Here is a 20,685-nt window from a genome sequence, read left to right on the forward strand (position 1 = left end):
GCATGCATCCGCCTCTCCTTCCTCCTCCCAGCCAGGAGGATGCATTCGTTCATAAATCCGTTGACCAGTTAGAGAGCAGGACAGTGACAGCCCGGTTACTGTCAGGACTGTCCTTGTACACGGAGGGCAGTGGGTCACCAGGGATGTTAACTAGTTTCTCAAATTTGGAATCTATTGTCACCTTAAAAAAAAAAAGTGTTCTTTTGCTGTTAAGGAAAACGGTAATCTAATAACCTAAATGCAAATCCATTTGAAAACAGCACAATAAAGATCAAAGTAAAGTTCCCACAATTCCTACAAGTGCGTTTTAAAAAAGCTTTATCTGTTTGGTTTTATTCCTTCTCTACATTGTTACCAAGTCCAAGCTCATACGGCTTGCCACAGGACAGGCCATCAAATTGAGGAATGAATTGCTGTTATTTGCAAAGCGGGCAGATCCTGCCCCAAAGAACCATTTTGCCTGAATTAGATTTGAAGCTTCTTTTATACTAAACAAGGAAGGAAAGTCAAACATTTCCTGGTCCTGGTCAGCCTCTGGAGGGGAGGTCTTTCTTTCTCCCTGCAGTCATTCACAGGTGGACCTAGTCAGGATGTTTCCTGTGAGCTAAACAAAGGTATTTTAGCTTCGTGCTTACTACCTGGGAATCAAGGTTTCCAGAGGTGGGCCATTATTTATCATTAAAGCTTACAGGCAACATCTGTTTAGTGATTAACTTGAAGCAAAAGCAATAGAATACAAAAGTTAAAGAAACAGATCCACTGTGGAGTCAGATTTGTTTTGCACATTACAGCTGGAGAGATTTATAAATACACTGTTGAAAACCTTAGCCATTGCAGAGACAGGACCACAACAGGAGAGGGGCCATGAGTGAGGCTGAACTGGTGGGAATTCTGATGCACTTGAAAGCATAAATCATTAACAGAATGTTTCTGAGCAGGAGTCCTTGAATGCTGCATTTGTGAAGAGCTACATGAAAGTAACATAGCATCTTCAAGCAAAAACATGCTTTTCAACTGCTCAAGATGATTCCTGTAAATCCTGTAACTCAGTTATCTCATCTTATTGGAATTGTTTTCTTAGTAACCTTAAAAACACAACTAGTACAAATAAGTAGATTATCAGCCTAAACAACGGATCAAAAACAATGACTTGAGCTTAGAATTTTGTTTACTGCTTGTCTTTAAATAAAATTTGTCACTAGTCACTTTAATATTTCCATATTCCTTCGCCCCTGCATTGTACTGTTTTGCACAAAAAAGGCTCAGATAAGAACTGCAAAGCTCAGCAGGACTAATAATAAACAGGGTTAACTGATTTTCCCAGAAGAGGAAAGCTAATCATAGAAACTTCTCTTGGCCTTAGAACAGATCTTGGAAATTATTTAACACTACAGCTGAGCAAATAAGAGGCCAAGAGGTGAGGGCTTTGGTGCAGAAAAACCAGTGGCAGTGTGTCCCTCAAAAAGACTCGGGACCCCTTTCAGCTTGGTCCCCTCCACCGACTCCCCATCCCATCTCAGAAGAGTTACACTGTTTCCCACCAGTGGCTCTTGAACTCTTGAACACTTGGGTTCAGATCCCTCAAGGCCCCTGAGCAAGGCCCTCAGCTGATCGATCGGAAAGGCGGTTGTCATTCTCATGGAGGGTCCCACCCCGCGTTTGTAATGGATGATGTGGACTACATGTTTTCAGGTTTCCCCACATTTTGATGTGTTATGCATACCCTCTGGTGGGCTTCTTCTGCTGTGGTTGTATTTTAACCAGTCTTGCTCTGCATTCTTTTCCTATGAGATAGTCTTTTTCTCAGTTGGGCTCCCCAGCAGCTCCATCTTTTTCTCAGGTATGCATCTTCTGAAGCTGAGTGTGGTTTTCTGGTTTGCTGCACCCTGCGAGGACCGCACCCCCGGACAGTGAGCGTCTCCAGCTCCTGCTTCTGTGCAGAAGGAGATTGTCTGCATTAGCTTTCTCCTGCTGTGTGTAAACTCAGCAACTGGAGACAGCTCAGATGTGTGCTGTTGGAGTCTCCAGGAGCAGGATGCAGGCGCGTGCTGGCCAGGTGCTCTGCCCTGGGCCTCTCCCGGCTGCGGTCCGGGTGTTGGCCTGACGCCTCTAGTCTGAGACCTGGTCCTCCTCCAGGCTCATCACATCTTGGTGGCGTTTAGCTCAGGTGCTGGTAGGCCTGGCCCGTGCTCTTGCTGGCTGAACGCCAGCGCCATCCTGGCTCTGGCCACACGGCCCCTCTGCTGCTTGCTACAGTTTCGCATCTGACTCACTGTCTCTGGTTGAGGTCCAGTGTACAGGGCTCCTGTGGTTCCACCAGGCCCACTTGACGGCCTCCCTGCTAATTAGCTCGTAGCCCACTGATGGGGCACCTTCATTGAATGTGCAGGAGTGACTCCTGCAGCCCCCCAGCTGACTCGGGGGGCCGGCAGGGCATGCACACCAGGGCTGGGGGTCCGGGGGCCCTCTCAGAATCCTGCCAGCGGACGAGGCAGCCCCTGCGCTCAGAAGGAGTATCATCGGGCACACTGCACGGGGCCCCTTGTTAAAGGTGCTGGAAGCGGATGCATAGTGTCTACACCTTGTGTCGTGGGCGGATGCCCTGGCCCCTGGCGGAGTGCAGGTGCCTGCCTGGTGTTTGCAGGGCACCCATGGGTGGTGTACACTCCTGAGACTTTTCCTGTGCAGAAGGGTGGTCACATGTCCTGTCCACCCTAGACAGCATCCACCGGACCTGAGGAAACGAGCCGGTCCTAAAGCATTTAGCTGCTGCTTCTGGCATCAGTGCTCTTAGGAGGCCATGTTGCTGTGAGTATCACTGAGGTTGATTTCTGTCTTTCCTGTGGTGCTTCTCCTGTGCACAGAAGGACATGTGGGGTGCGGGCCTGTGCAGGAGGCTCCGGGACGACGCCCCGAGTCACCCGTCTCCTGCTCCCCCTTCCTGCTCTCCCGGCCTGGGGGCGCCCCTCCTGCGGGAGTCAGGGAATGGACGTGGTTAGGTGCTGGTCCGCTTGAGCTGCCGTGATAGCATACAGACGGGGCGGCTCACACACCAGAAGTTTAATCTCGTCCCTTCTGGAACTGGCTGTCCCAGATAAGGCGCTGACAGGACTGCTGTCTCCGGAGGCCTCTCCTTGGCTCACCCATGGCAGTCTCTCTGTGTCCTCATGTGGTCCCCTGCCGGAGTCCAGCTTCGGCAGCCAGGGAATCGCCCTGAATGGATGAACGGGGTCGGCGAATGATGCAGCCTTTCACTCATTTGGACTGCATCTCGGCGGAGAAAATGATGCAGTCTCTCGCTCAAAGCACTGGGCTGCATGTTTATTTTAAGCATCAGGTTTTCTTTTATACTTTTGCAAAAGCATTAGGTCAGAGGTATGACATCTTCAGTTTCCCCTCACCCATATTTACTGTCTCCATAAATCATTGTTGTCCTTTAGAGTTCCCTCTTAAGTGTCCTTGTGATAAAATTGTAACTCAAGTTTGTCTCTGGGCTGTATATCACATTCCTCAGTTTATTTCTTATCTTTCTAAATCGTGTTATCCCCTAGTAACTTAAGCTCATCATCTCCTAAAAAGGCTTTTAGCTATTAGTATCTCTAAAATACCTAGTTTCCATAAGCTATAGCAAAATATGCCAACACTACAACATACCTTAAACTTTTAGCTTCTAACTATTCTTAATTATTCCTAACCCCTAAACTCAGTAAACTTGTTTTGCCATAAACATTTCCCTTACAAGCAGGTTTCAGAAGACAATGTTTCCCATGGCCTCAGGCTGCAGCCTATGTGCTCATCCTGGAGCATTGTCTGTAAAGATCCTTGAACAAATGTCAATAGTTAACTTTATGGATTATAACATTCTTTTCAGCCAACTCAACCGGAGGAAGGAAAGAACAAGGCAGAATCACAAGACCTAACTCCTTCATCCCAGGACCATGCCTGCGGGATGAGGAGAGGGGGTTGGGGCCGTGCCTCCATTTTGTCAGTAATGCCGATCGCGGCTCCCGACAGTCCCCCACACACGCGTCCCTAGTGTCTCTCCCTCTCCTTCCTTAGAAGTGCCCCGTTCTTGTTGGACTGGGGTCCCTCCCTGTGACCTCATTCCGACTCAGTCACCTCTTTTAACGACCGTATGTCCAAACACAGTTCTTGGGCTACTTACATATAATATGTATGTTATAGGTATTGTATCTATTACACGTGTAGACATACACGTGTAATATGTAACATGGTATATACGTTATACAGTGTATGTTACTATATGATGTATATAATAAACATACAATGAAAATAAATAAGAGTGACACAGGCAGGGATGTTACTGGGTAGGCGTGGGGTGCAGGCTTGGTGCTGGAGCTCCCACTGGAGCCGTCAGCAGGGCCATGGGCCTTGCGTGAGGAGTCTTAGTCTGCCGAGGAGAAGGGGCTCTGTGCCATGTTCAGCCCCAGATGCCTCCTGAGCCTGGGTCCCCAGGTCCCCATGAGCCGCAGGGCCTCTCTCCCTCAGGCCCCAGAGCCCTGCTGCCGCTCGCATTGCTCTCGTGCCCACAGGCATGGGGGCTGCTCCTGCCAGGATGGGCAGAGGCCTCCTCACGCGTTGCTGTTTCCAGGGTGGGTGTGCAGAGGACTCCTCCAGACTCAGACACCTCCACAGTAACTTTGAGAAGTTGCTGTTTTAAAGACGTGCTCTGCTGGAGTGGGCAAGCTAATGTTCTAAGATTTCAAGGCAGATGGACACTGACTTCGTGTTTGATGAGATCTGTAAACAGAGCGTGGTGAAGATAAGCTGAGCCTGGACGGGGGTCCCGCCCCGCCTGTCCCCAGGGCAGGGACCTGGTCTTCCGGCAGCTGCTGTCACCCTGGGCCGCCCAGCTCGCTGGGAGTGTACTGTTGCCTCAGGGACCACACATAGACGGAGTTTCTGGATTCTTTCTCCAGGAAAGGACACAGGCCTTCAGATTCCTCTGTGCCTTCTGTGGGAAGCCGACAAAGGGTCCTGACGAGGAAGAAGACTGAGGAGCTAATGTTAGAATGTTTCTAATAGTAGAGTCAAAGTCTGACCTTCAGAAGAGAAAATAGGAACACAGTTAGGTGACGTCTTGTCTCTCAGTCCACTGGAAGGCGGTCAGACTGTGATGGCGAGCGAGCAGTGCCCTTGGGCCGGGTGGAGACTGTCCAGCTGGGAGACGCTCATCTGCACAGCATCCTGGCCTTGGAGTGGGTGCTGGGCCCAGAGCCCCACTGGAGGCTGCAGGCCACAACCCCCAGGGCGCGCTGTCCAGTGCTTTGGTCTTGCCTTGCATTTGTTTTTTACTTTTTTTGATTTCAACAGTCATATTTCCAAAAGTAAAAGCTATTAAGAACAAGTAATAAACATGTACAAGAAGTTACAGGAAACGAGACATTAATTGTAAAATAATATCTTACAATTTAGATAAGCTGGTCAAGTATTATTTGAACACACACCATGTTTGATAAAATTACATTACCTCTGTTCCTCTTTTAATATTGGCATGTACGCCTTGCAGTTAGTTTTGAGGACAAAGTTGTATCTAATTTGTCTCTGTTGGCTCTGTAGCAACCAAGCTACTGTGCTCATGAATTGGAGGAATGCAAGAAATCAGAGGCTTTACAACAACTTCTTCAGTTCTCAGCCCCTGGGGCAGCTGATGCTAGGAACCCCTGGACGTTTGCCATGGGTTCTGTAGAATATAATAGAAGTGTGACTCTCAGGACTCGTTGCCAGAGCTTAGGAGTCGGGTGAGACCCAGACTCACTGCTGAATTGGTCTCTGGGAGCTCAGCTGAGGAAGGTCACGTTATGAGACAGGGGCCGGTGAGAGCTTGACGGTGCAAGTGGAATGTGTTTTAGGGCCTTTATTTTCCTGATAATATAGCCCAGAGAATTTTTTGATGCAGTTTCCTCATGTAGAATGACATGTTGGGATAAAAGTCTTGGTTCTCTGCTTATTTATAAATGTGGACATGACTGCCTCCAACGAACTCTTAAAATGTCCTTTGTAGGATTAATGAGCTCAATTTTCCAGAGTAAAAAATCTAAGCAGAGATATACACATAATGTTTTCATCCTGGTATCTATTAACCAATGGTAACTAACAGATGCTGAAAGCTGGCTGTGGTGGCAGTGTTCTAAGTGATTATCCAGTTCATCTTGAGTGACATGGAGAAGATCTGTTTGTGTGGGCTCCATCCTGCAGATGGTGCAAAGATTCTACTATCTGTCTCTGTGACTTTGTCTTGTGCAGGGACCTCATAAAAGTGAAATTGTGTAATAGTTGTCCTATCGTGACTGACTTATTTCACTTGGCATAATGTTCTCCGAGTTCATCGATTTTCTAATGAGTCAGAATTTCCATCCTTTACATGGCTGAATAATATTCCACTGTATTCCCTTGTGGCTCAGCTGCTAAATCTGCCTGCAATTTGGGAGACCTGGGTTTGATCCCTGGGTTAGGAAGATCCCCTGGAGGAGGGCATGGAACCCACTCCAGTATTCTGGCCTGGAGAATTCTGTAGACTGTATAGTCCATGGGGTCACAAAGAGTCGGACACAACTGAGTGACTTTCACTTCACTTCACGTGGATTTATGACATTTTTGCTCATCTCTTCATCTATTGTTGGGCATTTGGGTTGTTTCTGCCTTTAGGCTACAGGGAATAATGCCGCTATGAACATGGGTAGGCAAGTATCTATACAAGTCCCTGATTTTAATTCTTTAGAGGTAAATACCTAGGAGTGAAAAATTTAGTCATTTTATTTTTTTAATGAAGTAATTACTTTTGACCAGCTCCATGGCAGTGGGATCCCAGTTCCTCGACTGTGGACTGAACATGCAGCCTCTGCAGGTGAAGTGCTGAGTCCTAACCACTGGACCACCAGGGAAGTCCCAAGTTTAACCATTTTAAAGTGAACAATTCAGTGGCATTTTGTGTGTTTACAGTTGTGCAACCATGACCACTACCTAGTTCCAGAACGTTTTAATCACCCTAAATGGAAACCTGTACCCAGGAAATAATTTCTCATCTCCCTAAACTCTAGACTATGGCAACCACAAATCCATATTCTATTGCCATGGATGCCTGTTCTAGATATTTCATGTAATTGGAGTTACACTGGATGTGGCCTTGAGGAATCTTCTTTTTAAATGCTTCTCTTTTCAAAATAATTAATTAACCTTTGGTCGTCCTGGGTCTTTGCTGCTGTGTGCAGACTTTCTGTAGTTGCGTCCACAGGAGGGGGAAGGTGTTCTGCATGGGCTTCTTGTTGTGGAGCACAGAAAACTCGGTAATGGCGCGCTGGCTTAGGTTGCTCTGTGGCATGTGGAATCTTCTTGGACCAGGGATTGAACCCATGTCCTCTGCATCTGCAGGCAGATTCTTACCTGCTGTGCCAGCAGGGGTCCTCAGCACTTCTTATTATGGAAATTTTCCAGATGCCAGAGGGCGGCACGGAGCATGCACCGAGCTGCGTGTGCCCGTCACCCAGACCTGGCCTCAGTCGGCCTCTGCCAGCCTTGTTAACGGCCGTGTCTTTGCCAGGGAGGAGGAGCAGTTCGTTAACCGGTTCTGGAAGGAGATCCGCGTGGGAGACTTCGTGCGCCTGCGCTGCAATGAGACCATCCCCGCGGACATTCTGCTGCTGTCCTCCAGCGACCCCGACGGGCTGTGCCACATCGAGACAGCCAACCTGGACGGGGAGACCAACCTGAAACGGCGCCAGGTGGTCCGAGGCTTCTCTGAGCTCGTAAGTGACCTGGCGCGTCCCGCCCGGGGACCGCGTCCCGCCGGGTCTCCCGCGGGCCTCCAGGCCTCTGGGCGCCTTTGCTTCCTGTGAGAGCAGGTGCACGCCTGGGTTTGGGCCGAGGGTCTGGGTGGACCTGCCTTGTCCCGGCCTGGGGACCGTGGGCCTCCAGGCCTCTGGGCGCCTTCGCTTTCTGTGAGAGCAGGTGCGCCCTGGGGCGGGGCCGGGGGTCTGGGCGTTCCCTTCCCGTGAGAGCAGGTGCGCCTTGGGGCGGGGCCGAGGGTGTGGGCGTTCCCTTCCCGTGAGAGCAGGTGCGCCCTGGGGCGGGGCCGGGGGTCCGAGCGTTCCCTTCCCGTGAGAGCAGGTGCGCCCTGGGACGGGGCGGGGCTCTGGGCGTTCCCTTCCCGTGAGAGCAGGTGTGCACCCTGGGGCGGGGCCGGGGATCTGGGCGTTCCCTTCCCGTGAGAGCAGGTGTGCACCCTGGGGCGGGGCCGGGGGTCTGGGCGTTCCCTTCCCGTGAGAGCAGGTGTGCACCCTGGGGCGGGGCCGGGGGTCTGGGCGTTCCCTTCCCGTGAGAGCAGGTGTGCACCCTGGGGCGGGGCCGGGGGTCTGGGCGTTCCCTTCCCGTGAGAGCAGGTGTGCACCCTGGGGCGGGGCCGAGGGTCTGGGCGTTTCCTTCCTGTGAGAGCAGGTGCGCCCTGGGGCGGGGCCGGGGGTCTGGGCGTTCCCTTCCCGTGAGAGCAGGTGCGCCCTGGGGCGGGGCCGGGGGTCTGGGCGTTCCCTTCCCGTGAGAGCAGGTGTGCACCCTGGGGCGGGGCCGAGGGTCTGGGCGTTTCCTTCCTGTGAGAGCAGGTGCGCCCTGGGGCGGGGCCGGGGGTCTGGGCGTTTCCTTCCCGTGAGAGCAGGTGCGCCCTGGGGCGGGGCCGGGGGTCTGGGCGTTCCCTTCCCGTGAGAGCAGGTGTGCACCCTGGGGCGGGGCCGAGGGTCTGGGCATTCCCTTCCCGTGAGAGCAGGTGCGCCCTGGGGCGGGGCCGGGGGGTCTGGGCGTTCCCTTCCCGTGAGAGCAGGTGCGCCCTGGGGCGGGGCCGAGGGTCTGGGCATTCCCTTCCTGTGAGAGCAGGTGCGCCCTGGGGCGGGGCCGGGGGGTCTGGGCGTTCCCTTCCCGTGAGAGCAGGTGCGCCCTGGGGCGGGGCCGAGGGTCTGGGCATTCCCTTCCTGTGAGAGCAGGTGCGCCCTGGGGCGGGGCCGGGGGGTCTGGCTGGGGCAGCAGGCTGGCTCTGTGACTCTGAGTCCACTGTGTACTTCTCAGACTTGGAGTGCCTTAATGCCACGGGGAACACTTGGGCCCGGCCCACTGTTGGCGCTCATCTGCCTGTTGCTCTTGTTGTGACACAGCAGAAGTAGCGACCTGGCTGTAGCATGTGGCTTAGGAATTCCTGTCCTCAGGAGTGTGTCTGAGTTCAGCCGCATCCACCCGGGTCCATCTCCGTCACCTTCTGTGACTGGATCCTGTCTGGGAGGAGCGTCGGTCCAGCTCAGAAATGCTAGGCCTGTGAGGACTGAGAAGTAGAACAGGGGGCCGGGCCCAGCCCTGGTACCCACCTGTAGCCAGTGGCTGAAAACTGAGACCCTTCAGGAGGTGGCTCCCTGCTCTGTCGCCCCCCAGCTGTGTGCAGAGGAGACAGGGCGCCAACCCCAGGGGGCGGCAGGGAGCGAGACCAGGATCACGGCAGCCCTTGTTCTGACACCGCGCTGCCTGTCTCTGCATGTGGGCCTTGCCATCAAGGAAGGAAGGTTTAAGAAGTGCCTGAGACCATGCACTCCTGCGTTTCAGGAAGGCTGCCACTATGGGGCATGGGGGTCTCGTCCTCTGTCATTTCCTGTCTTCCTGAGCTCCTACAGGGGAGCCAGGCCTTAGAGTCAGGACCAAGGGATTCTGGAGCGGTGGCTTGTTTTATAGCCTGGGGTGTCCCTGGGGCACTGTTGGCATCTGTGCTGCAATGGTCATCGTGCAGGGTTGCTGGGGGCATCCCTGGCTTCCGCTGTGAGTGTCCATGCTGTTTGCCCTTGGTTGCTGTGATCACCTCGACACACTTGAAAAGGGCCAGGTGGCCTCCCACGCCCTGGGCCTGGTGGCAGGACTTTCTGAGCCTAACCTCGCCCACCTCCTGCAGACCCCGGCTTCCTCACCAGTGTCCAGACGGTTGTACCCTTGCTTCCATCCACCACCCTGATTTCCCTGTTTCAAGCTCCTTTTGTGCCAAGAATATTTTTGTGAGTTGCCTCAAATCTTTCTTGCAATGAGGCAAAGCATACATAAACATTAAAAATAGTATTTTTTAAAACGGGATTGTCTCCTGCCAGATCAGAAGAGCTGATGGCAGGGCTCGCTGGGGAGCCTCGGGGCCCAGCACTGGCCCATCCAGTGTGCTTGAGCTTCTGCACTGACCGTGCTGCAGACCTTGGTAGTAAGTGCACAGGCCGGGCTTCCCCTGCCCTGCGTTCCCCCAGGCCCCGTGTGCCTCTGCTCTGAGGCCGCCTGACTCCCGGGCCTAACCCAGGACCCCAAAACCCGCAGTTCCTGAGCCCTCTCCAGGGTCCATCCCAGTGTCAGAACGACCCCTGAGGTCAGCAGGGATGGGCTTGGATTGGCCACACAGCCTCCAGCTCTATCCTGGAGGAGCGGCCAGTGTGTGCAGAAGGGACATGTAGCAAACCCTTGAGCATCTAATGGGTGAGACTCAGACACTGTGGGGAGATGCGGAGAGAGTGCAGAACTGGAGAGCAGGATGGGCCTGTTTGGATGGCGAGAGGGGCAAAGCCATGCAGGTGCGTCTCCTTGGTCAGCTCTCCCGAGTCACTTTCTTGTTTCCTATCATCTAGTTTGTTCAGCTGCTAAACTCAATAATATCTAAAAGCCTCCTCAACCCACTTTTTTCCCAAACTAAAGCTGGAACACTGCTCGCTGGTGCTTTGTCAGTTCAGTTCAGTTCATTTCAGTCGCTCAGTCGTGTCTGACTCTTTGCGACCCCATGAATTGTAGCACGCCAGGCCTCTCTGTCCATCACCAAACCCCGGAGCTTACCCAAACTCATGTCCATCGAGTCAGTGATGCCATCCAGCGATCTCATCCTCTATCATCCCCTTCTCCTCCTGCTCCCAATCCTTCCTAGCATCAGGGTCTTTTCCAATGAGTCAACTCTTCGCATGAGGTAGCTAGAGTATTGGAGTTTCAGCCTCAACATCAGTCCTTCCAATGAACACTCAGGACTGATCTCCTTTAGGATGGACTGTTTGGATCTCCTTGCAGTCCAAGGGACTCTTAAGAGTCTTTTCCAACACCACAGTTCAAAAGCATCAATTCTTTGGTGCTCAGCTTTCTTCATTGTCCAACTCTCACATCCATACATGACCACTGGAAAAACCATAGCCTTGACTAGATGGGCCTTTGTTGGCAAAGTAATGTCTCTGCTTTTAAATATACTACCTAGGTTGGTCATAACTTTCCTTCCAAGGAGTAAGTGTCTTTTAATTTCATGGCTGCAATCACTATCTGCAGTGATTTTGGAGCCCCCCAAAATAAAAGTCTGACACTGTTTCCACTGTTTCCCCATCTATTTCCCATGAAGTGATGGGACCAGATGCCATGATCTTACTTTTCTGAATGTTGAGTTTTAAGCCAACTTTTTCACTCTCCTCTTTCACTTTCATCAAGAGGCTTTTTAGTTCCTCTTCACTTTCTGCCATAAGGGTGGTGTCATCTGCATGTCTGAGGTTATTGATATTTCTCCTGGCAATCTTGATTCCAGCTTGTGCTTCCTCCAGCCCAGCATTTCTCATGATGTACTCTGCATAGAAGTTAAATAAGCAGGGTGACGATATACAGCCTTGACGTACTCCTTTTCCTATTTGGAACCAGTCTGTTGTTCCATGTCCAGTTCTAACTGTTGCTTCCTGACCTGCATACAGGTTTCTCAAGAGGCAGGTCAAGTGGTCTAGTATTCCCATCTCTTTAAGGATTTTCCACAGTTTATTGTGATCCACACAGTCAAAGTCTTTGGTATAGTCAATAAAGCAGAAATAGATGTTTTTCTGGACCGCTCTTGCTTTCTTGATGATCCAGCAGATGTTGGCAATTTGATCTCTGGTTCCTCTGCCTTTCTAAAACCAGCTTGAACATCTGGAAGTTCATGGTTCACGTATTGCTGAAGGCTGGCTTGGAGATTTTTAAGCATTACTTTACTAGCATGTGAGATGAGTGCAATTGTGCGGTAGTTTGAGCATTCTTTGGCATTGCCTTTCTTTGGGATTGGGATGAAAATTGACCTTTTCCAGTCCTGTGGCCACTGCTGAGTTTTCCAAATTTGCTTTGTACAAACGTATAATTTGTAAGATGGATTGGATGTTGCAATTCCAGGATGGTTACAGACAGTTGCATCCTATACCTTCCTGCATAGGGCCTGTGCGTGCCTGCGGAGGCCAGTGGAGCTGAGCCATAACCTGATCAAAATGGCCAAAATTAGGAACCCGAACCATTTTGATTTATTTTTTTTAAAAAAGGTTCTTTATTAGCACCCAAGTTCTTCAATATGCACACTCTAGTCCCTATTATTAGTATATTTTTTCCCCTTTCTGTTTTTATCTCCCTTTCTTTCGCTAACATCCAAAGGCATTTTTCTGGTAGCTGAATTTTTCTTTATACAGTATTATCCTGAAATGTATGAACTGCCCCATGGAAGCCTGACAATTGGAAAACCAAGGTTCAGCTATAACACTACAATGCCAAAAACATTTCAGTCCCGTGTATTGAGGTGAGGTTTTCACGGATGGAGTCAGCTGGCGTCTCAGGCAGATGAAAAGCGTATTCCTGTCCAATACACAGTAATACGGTCCCAGGTTGACGACAGCTCTGTTAGAAGTGGAGGCCCTTAGGGGAGCTTAAATTAGAGGTGATTTGAAAAACTTAGGTGAAGAATAAGAGAGAGCCTTGACATTCATGCAGGGACTGGGTGCATCCATCAGGGTCTAGTGAGGTGGCAGGAACCACACTTGATTTAGGGCAAGTTTGATGTAAAGAAAGAATTCCCCATGGGGGATTGCACAGTAAGAAGTAAAGTGACTCCCCAGAATGCAGAAGTGCTGACAGAACAGCCAGTGGTCCTGGGGTTGAGACAGCACCCGGGGAAGAGGCCCCCAAGCTGAGCCTTGTTCTCATGGCCAAGTTCATGGCTTTCCTTTGTGGGGTGGTAGGAAGGCTACTGAGGGCTGTCCCAGGGGGTCAGCCCTCATGGGTGCAGGGAAGCCATCCATTGGGAAGTGCTGGGCATGATGACTTCGAGATGCGGGGCAGGTGCCATCTGCTGAGAGGTGCAGGGGATTATGACTTTGGGGTGCGGGGCAGGTGCCGTCCTCTGAGAGGTGCTGGGCATGATGACTTTGGGATGGGGGGCAGGTGCCATCTGCTGAGAGGTGCAGGGGATGATTACTTTGGGATGCAGGGCAGGTGCCGTCCTCTGAGAGGTGCTGGGCGTGATGACTCTGAGATGCCGGGGCAGGTGCCGTCCTCTTGAGAGGTGCAGGGGATGATGACTTTGAGATGCCAGGGCAGGTGCCGTCCTCTGAGAGGTGCTGGGCATGATGACTTTTAGATGCTAGGGCAGGTGCCATCCTCTGAGAGGTACTGGGTGTGATAACTTTGGGATGCGGGGCAGGTGCCATCCACTGAGAGGTACTGGGTGTGATAACTTTGGGATGCTGGGCAGGTGCCATCCGCTGAGAGGTGCTGGGCATGATGACTTTGGGATGCAGGACAGGTGCCATCCGCTGAGAGGTGCTAGGCGTGATGATTTTGAGATGCCGGGGCAGGTGCTGTCCTCTGAGAGGTGCTGGGTGTGATGACTTTGGGATGCGGGGCAGGTGCCATCTGCTGAGAGGTGCTGGGAATGATGACTTTGAGATGCTGGGGCAGGTGCCATCCGCTGAGAGGTGCTGGGTGTGATAACTTTGGGATGTGGGGCAGGTGCCATCCTCTGAGAGGTGCTGGGCATGATGACTTTGGGATGCGGGGCAGGTGCCATCTGCTGAGAGGTGCTGGGCGTGATGACTTTGGGATGCGGGGCAGGTGCCATCTGCTGAGAGGTGCTGGGCACAATGACTTTGAGATGCTGGGCAAGTGCTGCTGGAGTGGGTGCTGGGGATGCCCCCTCTGTGTGTGACTCCCGCTGCTGCCTTGGATGAATCCTAGGGGTGACTCTCTGGACAGCTGCCTTGGGGGTCCCAGGCCTGTGCACGAGAGGGGCTCAGGACGGGGTGCAAGGACAGCAGCGCGGGGTCCGGCCCTGGTCCCCCAAGCTGAGAGTCCTGGAGGACAAATGCAGTAAGCGGATGGCCGGCACCTCCCACGACCTCGCTGACGACGTGAGAGCGTGGCTCCTCTTCCCCTCTTTCCAGTTTCTGAAGTCGTTTGCGAAGAGCTTGTTTGCCAGGAAGGACGCTGAGAGAGAGGGAAGTGGTCCGCACGCTCCAGGGTCGGGTCATTGAAGGCAGACGCTCCACAGTGAGCACCGAGGAGAAGCCCTTGGGGCTGAGCTGGGAAAGGGGCTTCCAGAAGCCGGGGAGGTGCCCAGAAAGAGGGCGTGAGCCATGTTCTGAAGGCGAGGCTGGGAGGGTCTGGGAGCCAGGCAGTGTTTTAGGCAGTGACACAGGTCAGATGATGTCTCAGAGGTGGACACAGCATTGTAAATGCTGAAGAGTGTTCAACAAATCGTACAGCATCGAGAGGCTGGAAGCCCAGCATGATGGCAATGAGGCGGGGTGCACGTGTGGCCTGCCCAGGTCCCTGAAGCAAAGGACAGGGCGCCCAGACACCTGCAGCTGCCCAGCCATCTCGCCTCTGGAGAAGGAAGCGTAGATGTTGGCGCTTCAGAATAAACATTTGGTTTAATGTTGGGATCATGGAAGTTCCCTTGTGGTTAGGACTCGGGGCTTTCACTGCAGAGAGCCTGGTGGCTCAGTCCCTGGTTGGGGAATGAAGACCCTGCAAGCCAAAAACGAAAAAAAAAAGTTTGGGTCAAACTGTCAAATTGGCATTATCCAGGAAATAAAAGGGACTCCAAGGCTGACCATGAGCTGTCCCAACAACTCGCATTTGTTCCAGCTTCCTGGGAGCCAGACCTTACTGTGCCTCTCCCATTCATAGTGGTGCAAACATTTCCAAATCATATATATATATATTTCTTTTCTTGACTTTTTTTTATGAATCATATTTTTAAATATAAGTTGTGAGGTAATGATGTTATACGCTTTTATAGACAAGAAACAGAATGGGAAGTCAGGAGATTCTACCAAGGCCCGCTCCTCCGCCGCTTGACTCGGGAGGGTCTGGCACCCCTGGGCCCAGCAGCATGGGCTTCTCCAGGCCCATGGGCATCTGACACTCCATCCTGCACGTTCATCCAGACCTTGCAGTCCTGCCCGTGCGGCTGCGTCTGTAATATTCGCACAGTCACTTCTGCAAAACGAGGAATTCCTTAGTCTGTTGAATTCACAGAGATCATTTTTTTTTACAGACTCACTTTTGTGATGTTTCATTCTTGTAGCAAATATTTACTGAGCACCTACTATATGTTAAAGGCCATTCTAGGCACCCATCAAAACAGGCAAACCTCTTTCCCCTCGTGGTGTTGTACGACGTGTGAGTAAGGAAATTGGGCAGAGGTGGACCAGAGCTTCTACGGGGGATAAAGCAGTTCGGGCCCCGCGCGTGCCCGGTGGTGGAGTTTGGCAGAGGGTGGGGCCCCGAGGCACGGAAGGCCTATCGGAGTCAGGGAGGGGCTGTCCAGGAGGGGACTTCGTGTGGGCTAATTTCCTAGGAAAAAACGTTCCTCTGGTTTGTCTCTTGGATGGACCTGTGGGATCGCTGCCCACACCCACGGGGCCATCTGCTTCCTGCAGTGTGGAGCGCTGATCGCGAGAGCTGTAGGAAGAGCTGAACCCACGAGCCTGCCCAAGTTCGCTCTGCACAGGCGTGTGTGGGTGTGTGCATATGTGTGTGCATGTGTGCCTGGCACGTGCTCCTGGTGACATCAGTGTGGAATTTCCTAGGCTGGAAAAAGTCTGAGAAGCACTACCTTAAAAAGTAGTGCTTTTTAAGTATACATATATTTAAATATACATGTATCCATCCTCCTCCTAATGTCCAGACTGGCACGGATCCTCATCCTAAATCAGTCACGTGGCTTTCCTTCCACTGAAGCACATAGGTTCGTCGAAAATCCCACCGGCACCGGTGCTGGACTGTCTCAGGCAGTGACAAAGCTGAGTTTCCTTTAGGAGGGAGAGGCAGTCCTCCCCCAAGCTCCTTGATAAAATTTAAGGAGCTTAGAAGGATGACCAAAATTCCAAATATGAGGAAACGAAATTAATATTTTTTGTTTCTACCTACACATCTCTAAGGTAGGAAAACTAGGGGTGAAAAGGTGGTTTGTGATATAGTTCTTGCAACAAAGTTTCTTTTTCCTTAAGCTTTTCCGGTAGTCTTCAGATTAGCTACATTCTCTGCTGTGAGACTGAAGAAGGAAACCATCTGTCATCCAAGTGGAAAACAAAGGCAGCTGGCTGGGTGTGTTAATTGGATCAGTTGATATCAAGCCTTGACAAAAAGATTCATGGTTTTCTTTTACCATGAAGTGTAGTCATTAAGCTCATAATTTATTCTATGGGACATTTTTTTTAGTGTTTGTCTATAAGTTGAGCTTTATTTCTATTTTTTTGAAAACTTTTTATTTTGTATTGGGCCGTAGCTGATTAAGTATTGTGAACTGTGAAGGGAACTCAGCCATACATATACAAGTATCCATTCTCCCCTAAACTCCCCTCCCATCCAGGCTGCCACCTAACATTGAGCAGAGTTCCATGCGCTGTACAGTAGGTCCTTGTTGGTTATGCATTTTCAGTATAGCAGTGTGTACATGTCCATCCCAAAGTCCCTAACTCTCCCTCTGCCCATCCTTTACCCTGGCAACTGTAAGTTTGTTCTCTAAGTCTATGAGTCCCTTTCTGTTCTGTAGGTAAGTAATTTGTGTCATTTCATTTTAGATTCCACACATATAAGGGATGTTGTATGATATTTGTCCTTCTCTGTCTGACTTCACTCAGTATGACAATCTCTAGGTCTATCCATGTTGTTGCAAATGGTATTATTTCATTCTTTTTAATGGCTGAGTAATATTCCATTGTATATATGTACTGTGGGACATTTTTATTCTCAAATTTAAGAAGCATGTACTTCTGTTAAAGGATATTAAATAGGTAAGAGGAAAAACTTTGAGAAAGAAAATTACTTTGATAATAACTATATTTGGACTAAAATTCTAATTCTAGCAAGTATGGATAGTCACAGTAATTCAGTTAGGTAGGTAATATAATTATCTGAGACATGCCATGTTTTATAATATCAAGTGCATTTGCTTAATGGGGAATGTCAATTTGGTTGTATAATAAGATGCTTTCGTTTCTAATCCTGGTGACTTTGCCATGGATTCTTTAACTTGAACCTGTGGTCTAGCAAAGCAGAGTTTACAGAGAGTGAAGCACTGTAATCTTAATGAAAACAGGTGAATGCCAAGAAATTGATAATGTTATGCTTATGTGAAGGATTAGTCGTAAAAGATCTTATTACAATATATAAAAACTTCAACATTGTGTTTAAATTTGTGTTTTTTGTATGGTTGGAAGCAGTTATTTCTTATTCTAGGAAAAAGATAACTAAAGCTATAAGGTTTTTATTCTATTTATGGTGGTATACAACGTGAAGTTTTTTTGTGTTTTCATTGAAAAAATAATTTACTGTATTTTCAGTTTTTCTAAATGTAGTTGAATTACATCAGCGATTGAAAAAAGTTTGAGGCTGTGTGTGTGTGTTTCTGGAGCAGGAATTTCTTGACCAGCAGGAGCTGGCAGTGTGAGATCTTTCCAGTTGTCATAAGTTCCTCCTCATAAGTGAATATGGATGTGTATGTAGGCTTGTGTGTGTGTGTGTGTAGGCATGTATATGTGTCTGAGAGTGTGTGTGTGCAAAGTGTGTGTCCCAAAGAATAAAGCAAGATGATCTGAGCATGTCCAGTTACCACTTTTGACTATCTTCAAGGGGAGGATAAAAAGATCCTTTCCTGGGCAGAAATGTAGTGTTCCAGCAGCATGTTGACCTACAGGAGCTCACTCCTGAGGCGCCTGGGATTTTCAGTCTGATTGTCAAGCATCTCTGTTCCCTGAGTGCATCAGGCAGTGGTGCCAGGCAGCCCTGTCTCTGCACAGTGCGCGGTGAGGCAGCTTGTTTCTTGAGGGGTGTCATGCCTGGGGGTCTCTCCCTTTCCCTTGTTTTCTGAGAAGAGCCCCCAACAAGAGGAAGGTCCCTGCTCCCACAACATGAGACCAGTTGCTACAGCATTTGAATTTTTTGTGTCAACCTCCTTTTGTTTCTGAATGTTTAAGACTCTAGTTCCTCATTTCAAATAAAAGCAAAAATAAACAAATGGGACCTAATTAAACTTAAAAGCTTTTGCACAATGAAGGAAAGTATAAGCAAGGTGAAAAGACAGCCTTCAAAATGGGAGAAAATAATAGCAAATGAAGCAACTGACAAAGAATTAATCTCAAAAATATACAAGCAACTCCTGCAGCTCAATACCAGAAAAAATAAACGACCCAATCAAAAAATGGGCCAAAGAACTAAACAGGACATTTCTCCAAAGAAGACATACAGATGCTGACAAACTCATGAAAAGATGCTCAACATCACTCATTATCAGAGAAATGCAAATCAAAACCACAGTGAGGTACCATCTCATGCTGGTCAGAATGGCTGCTATCCGAATGTCTACAACAATAAATGCTGGAGAGGGTGTGGAGAAAAAGGAACCCTCTTACACTGTTGGTGGGAATGCAAACTAGTACAGCCACTATGGAGAACAGTGTGGAGATTCCTTAAAAACCTGGAAATAGAACTGCCATATGACGCAGCAATCCCACTGTTAGGCATACACTCCGAGGAAACCAGAATTGAAAGAGACACGTGTACCCCAATGTTCATCGCAGCACTGTTTACAATAGCCAGGACATGGAAGCAGCCTAGATGCCCATTGGCAGATGAATAGATAAAGTTGTGGTACATGAATAGATAAGAAAGTTGTGGTACATATACACAATGGAATATTACTCAGCTATTAAAAAGAGCGCATTTGAATCAGTTCTAATGAGGTGGATGAAACTGGAGCCTATTATACAAAGGGAAGTAAGTCAGAAAGAAAAACAGTAATACAGTATATTAAGGCATATATATGGAATTTAGAAAGATGGTAACGACCCTATACGCAAGACAGCAAAAGAGACACAGATGTATAGAACAGAGTTTTGGACTCTGGGAGAAGGCGAGGGTGGGATGATCTGAGAGAATAGCACTGAAACATGTATATTATCATATGTGAAACAGATTGCCAGTCCAGGTTCAATGCATGAGACAGGGTGCTTGGGGCTGGTGCACTGGGATGACTCTGAGGGATGGGATGGGGAGGGAGGTGGGAGGGGGGTTCAGGATGGGGGACACATGTACACCCGTGGCTGATTCAAGTCAATGTGTGGCAAAAAACACCAACAATATTGTAAAGTAATTAGCCTCCAATGTAAATTAATTAATTTTTTTAAAAAGGCAAGAAATCCAATAGGGAAATACTGCAATAATCTAGTAAAGAAATGGTAATGGCCTAAAATTAGAATAATAATTGTGGAGATGAAGAAGATGAGTTATACTTAGGAAATATTTAAAGAGCAAGATCAATAAGAATTTGTGATTAATTAAATTTGGTTTGTAAAAAAAAAAAGTCTAGTTCCTCATTTCAGCAAGAATCATAGGGGAAGTTATGTAACGCCTTCCGTCTGTGTGGGCTCCTCCGTGGAAGGCAGTGCTGGGTTCCCGTATGGGTGAGAGTGTTTCTGAGTTTCTGGCCCCCCCATGCATGTGAACAGAGCAGGGGTCCGTATGCACCTCTACAGGTCGTCGCAGTGTCCTGTGAACCAGGCCGACCGGGGTTCTTGGCCTTCCCCAGTCAACAGAAAATTAAGAAGAGGCCAGACACCAAACCCAGCAAGGCTTTCCTAGAGCCCCTGCTGCTGCAGTGGGGGCAAGAACAAGCAACAGGCCCCTTTGCTCCCCCCGAGGGGTGCAGGGCAAGCTGGTCCGAGTTAGTTGGTTCCTATGTGGTGTAGGTGGGATGTGTCCAGGGTTCGGGCTGAAGCGGTAGCACAGGGGGTTTGCCCACCCTTCGGTGGTGGTGTGTGCAGGGGGCAGGCCCAGTACCCTGCTTTTGCTCCCCACCCCGTATTTTGTTGCTGGCTCTTTAGAAGTGGCAGTTGATAGGTGGGGTTTTTTTTGGTCTTTTTGTATCTTGTCCATAATTTGTCCCAACTGTGCATGCACACAGTTCTTTTTGTAACTTACAGTTTCTTGATATTTTGTAGCTTGAGGAGACATTTATTCGGGTGCAGGCACTGCAGCAAAGGGTCCCAGATCCCAGCCTGTCTAACTTGCAGGAGGTCTGTCTGTAAGGGGAGGAGAGCGGGGCTGCACTGTTACCTGCTTGGGTGTGGATGAAAACATGCGCTAGACATCTAAACTGGGTTTAACCATATTGAGATACACTGGGGCTTCCCAGCAGTGCCAGTGAGTAATCCATGCTGTAGAAGGCACTGGGATTCGACCTCGCGGGACTGGTGGGTGCTGTCACCCAGCTGAGGTCAGGCTGAAGTTTGCTGATTTCCAGTGGAGCCACTTGCTAGGTAGCAGCTGTGACTGGATGCCTTCCCCTCCCCACCCCCTCCAAAAGTGTATCCTCGCTAGTGATCAGGAATCCTCCTCTCTGTTCCAGAG

The 20,685-nt window shown here is 49.8% G+C and overlaps 1 protein-coding gene and 1 long non-coding RNA gene across 16 annotated transcripts in view; both read left to right on the plus strand.

Moving 5' to 3' along the window:
- ATP10A (ATPase phospholipid transporting 10A (putative)) overlaps window positions 1–20,685 on the plus strand; it is a 172,399-nt gene that overhangs the window by 73,182 nt on the left and 78,532 nt on the right. For all 15 annotated transcript variants that reach the window (XR_014071884.1, XR_014071879.1, XR_014071880.1 and 12 more), the window contains one exon: window positions 7,562–7,766. Coding sequence is in view for 9 of the 15 variants with exons in the window: in XM_081552048.1 (XP_081408174.1) it covers window positions 7,562–7,766 (205 nt within the window). In the remaining 6 variants the exon portion in view is untranslated. The remainder of the gene's footprint in view (window positions 1–7,561; window positions 7,767–20,685) is intronic.
- LOC145530543 (uncharacterized) lies at window positions 13,468–19,639 on the plus strand. The gene is made up of 2 exons (XR_014071885.1): window positions 13,468–16,918; window positions 18,983–19,639. It is a non-coding gene; the product is annotated as an uncharacterized LOC145530543 (long non-coding RNA).

The sequence above is a fragment of the Giraffa tippelskirchi genome, chromosome 12 (assembly GCF_054371585.1).
Source record: "Giraffa tippelskirchi isolate mGirTip1 chromosome 12, T2T-mGirTip1v1.2.pri, whole genome shotgun sequence".
Taxonomy (NCBI): Eukaryota; Metazoa; Chordata; class Mammalia; order Artiodactyla; family Giraffidae; genus Giraffa; species Giraffa tippelskirchi.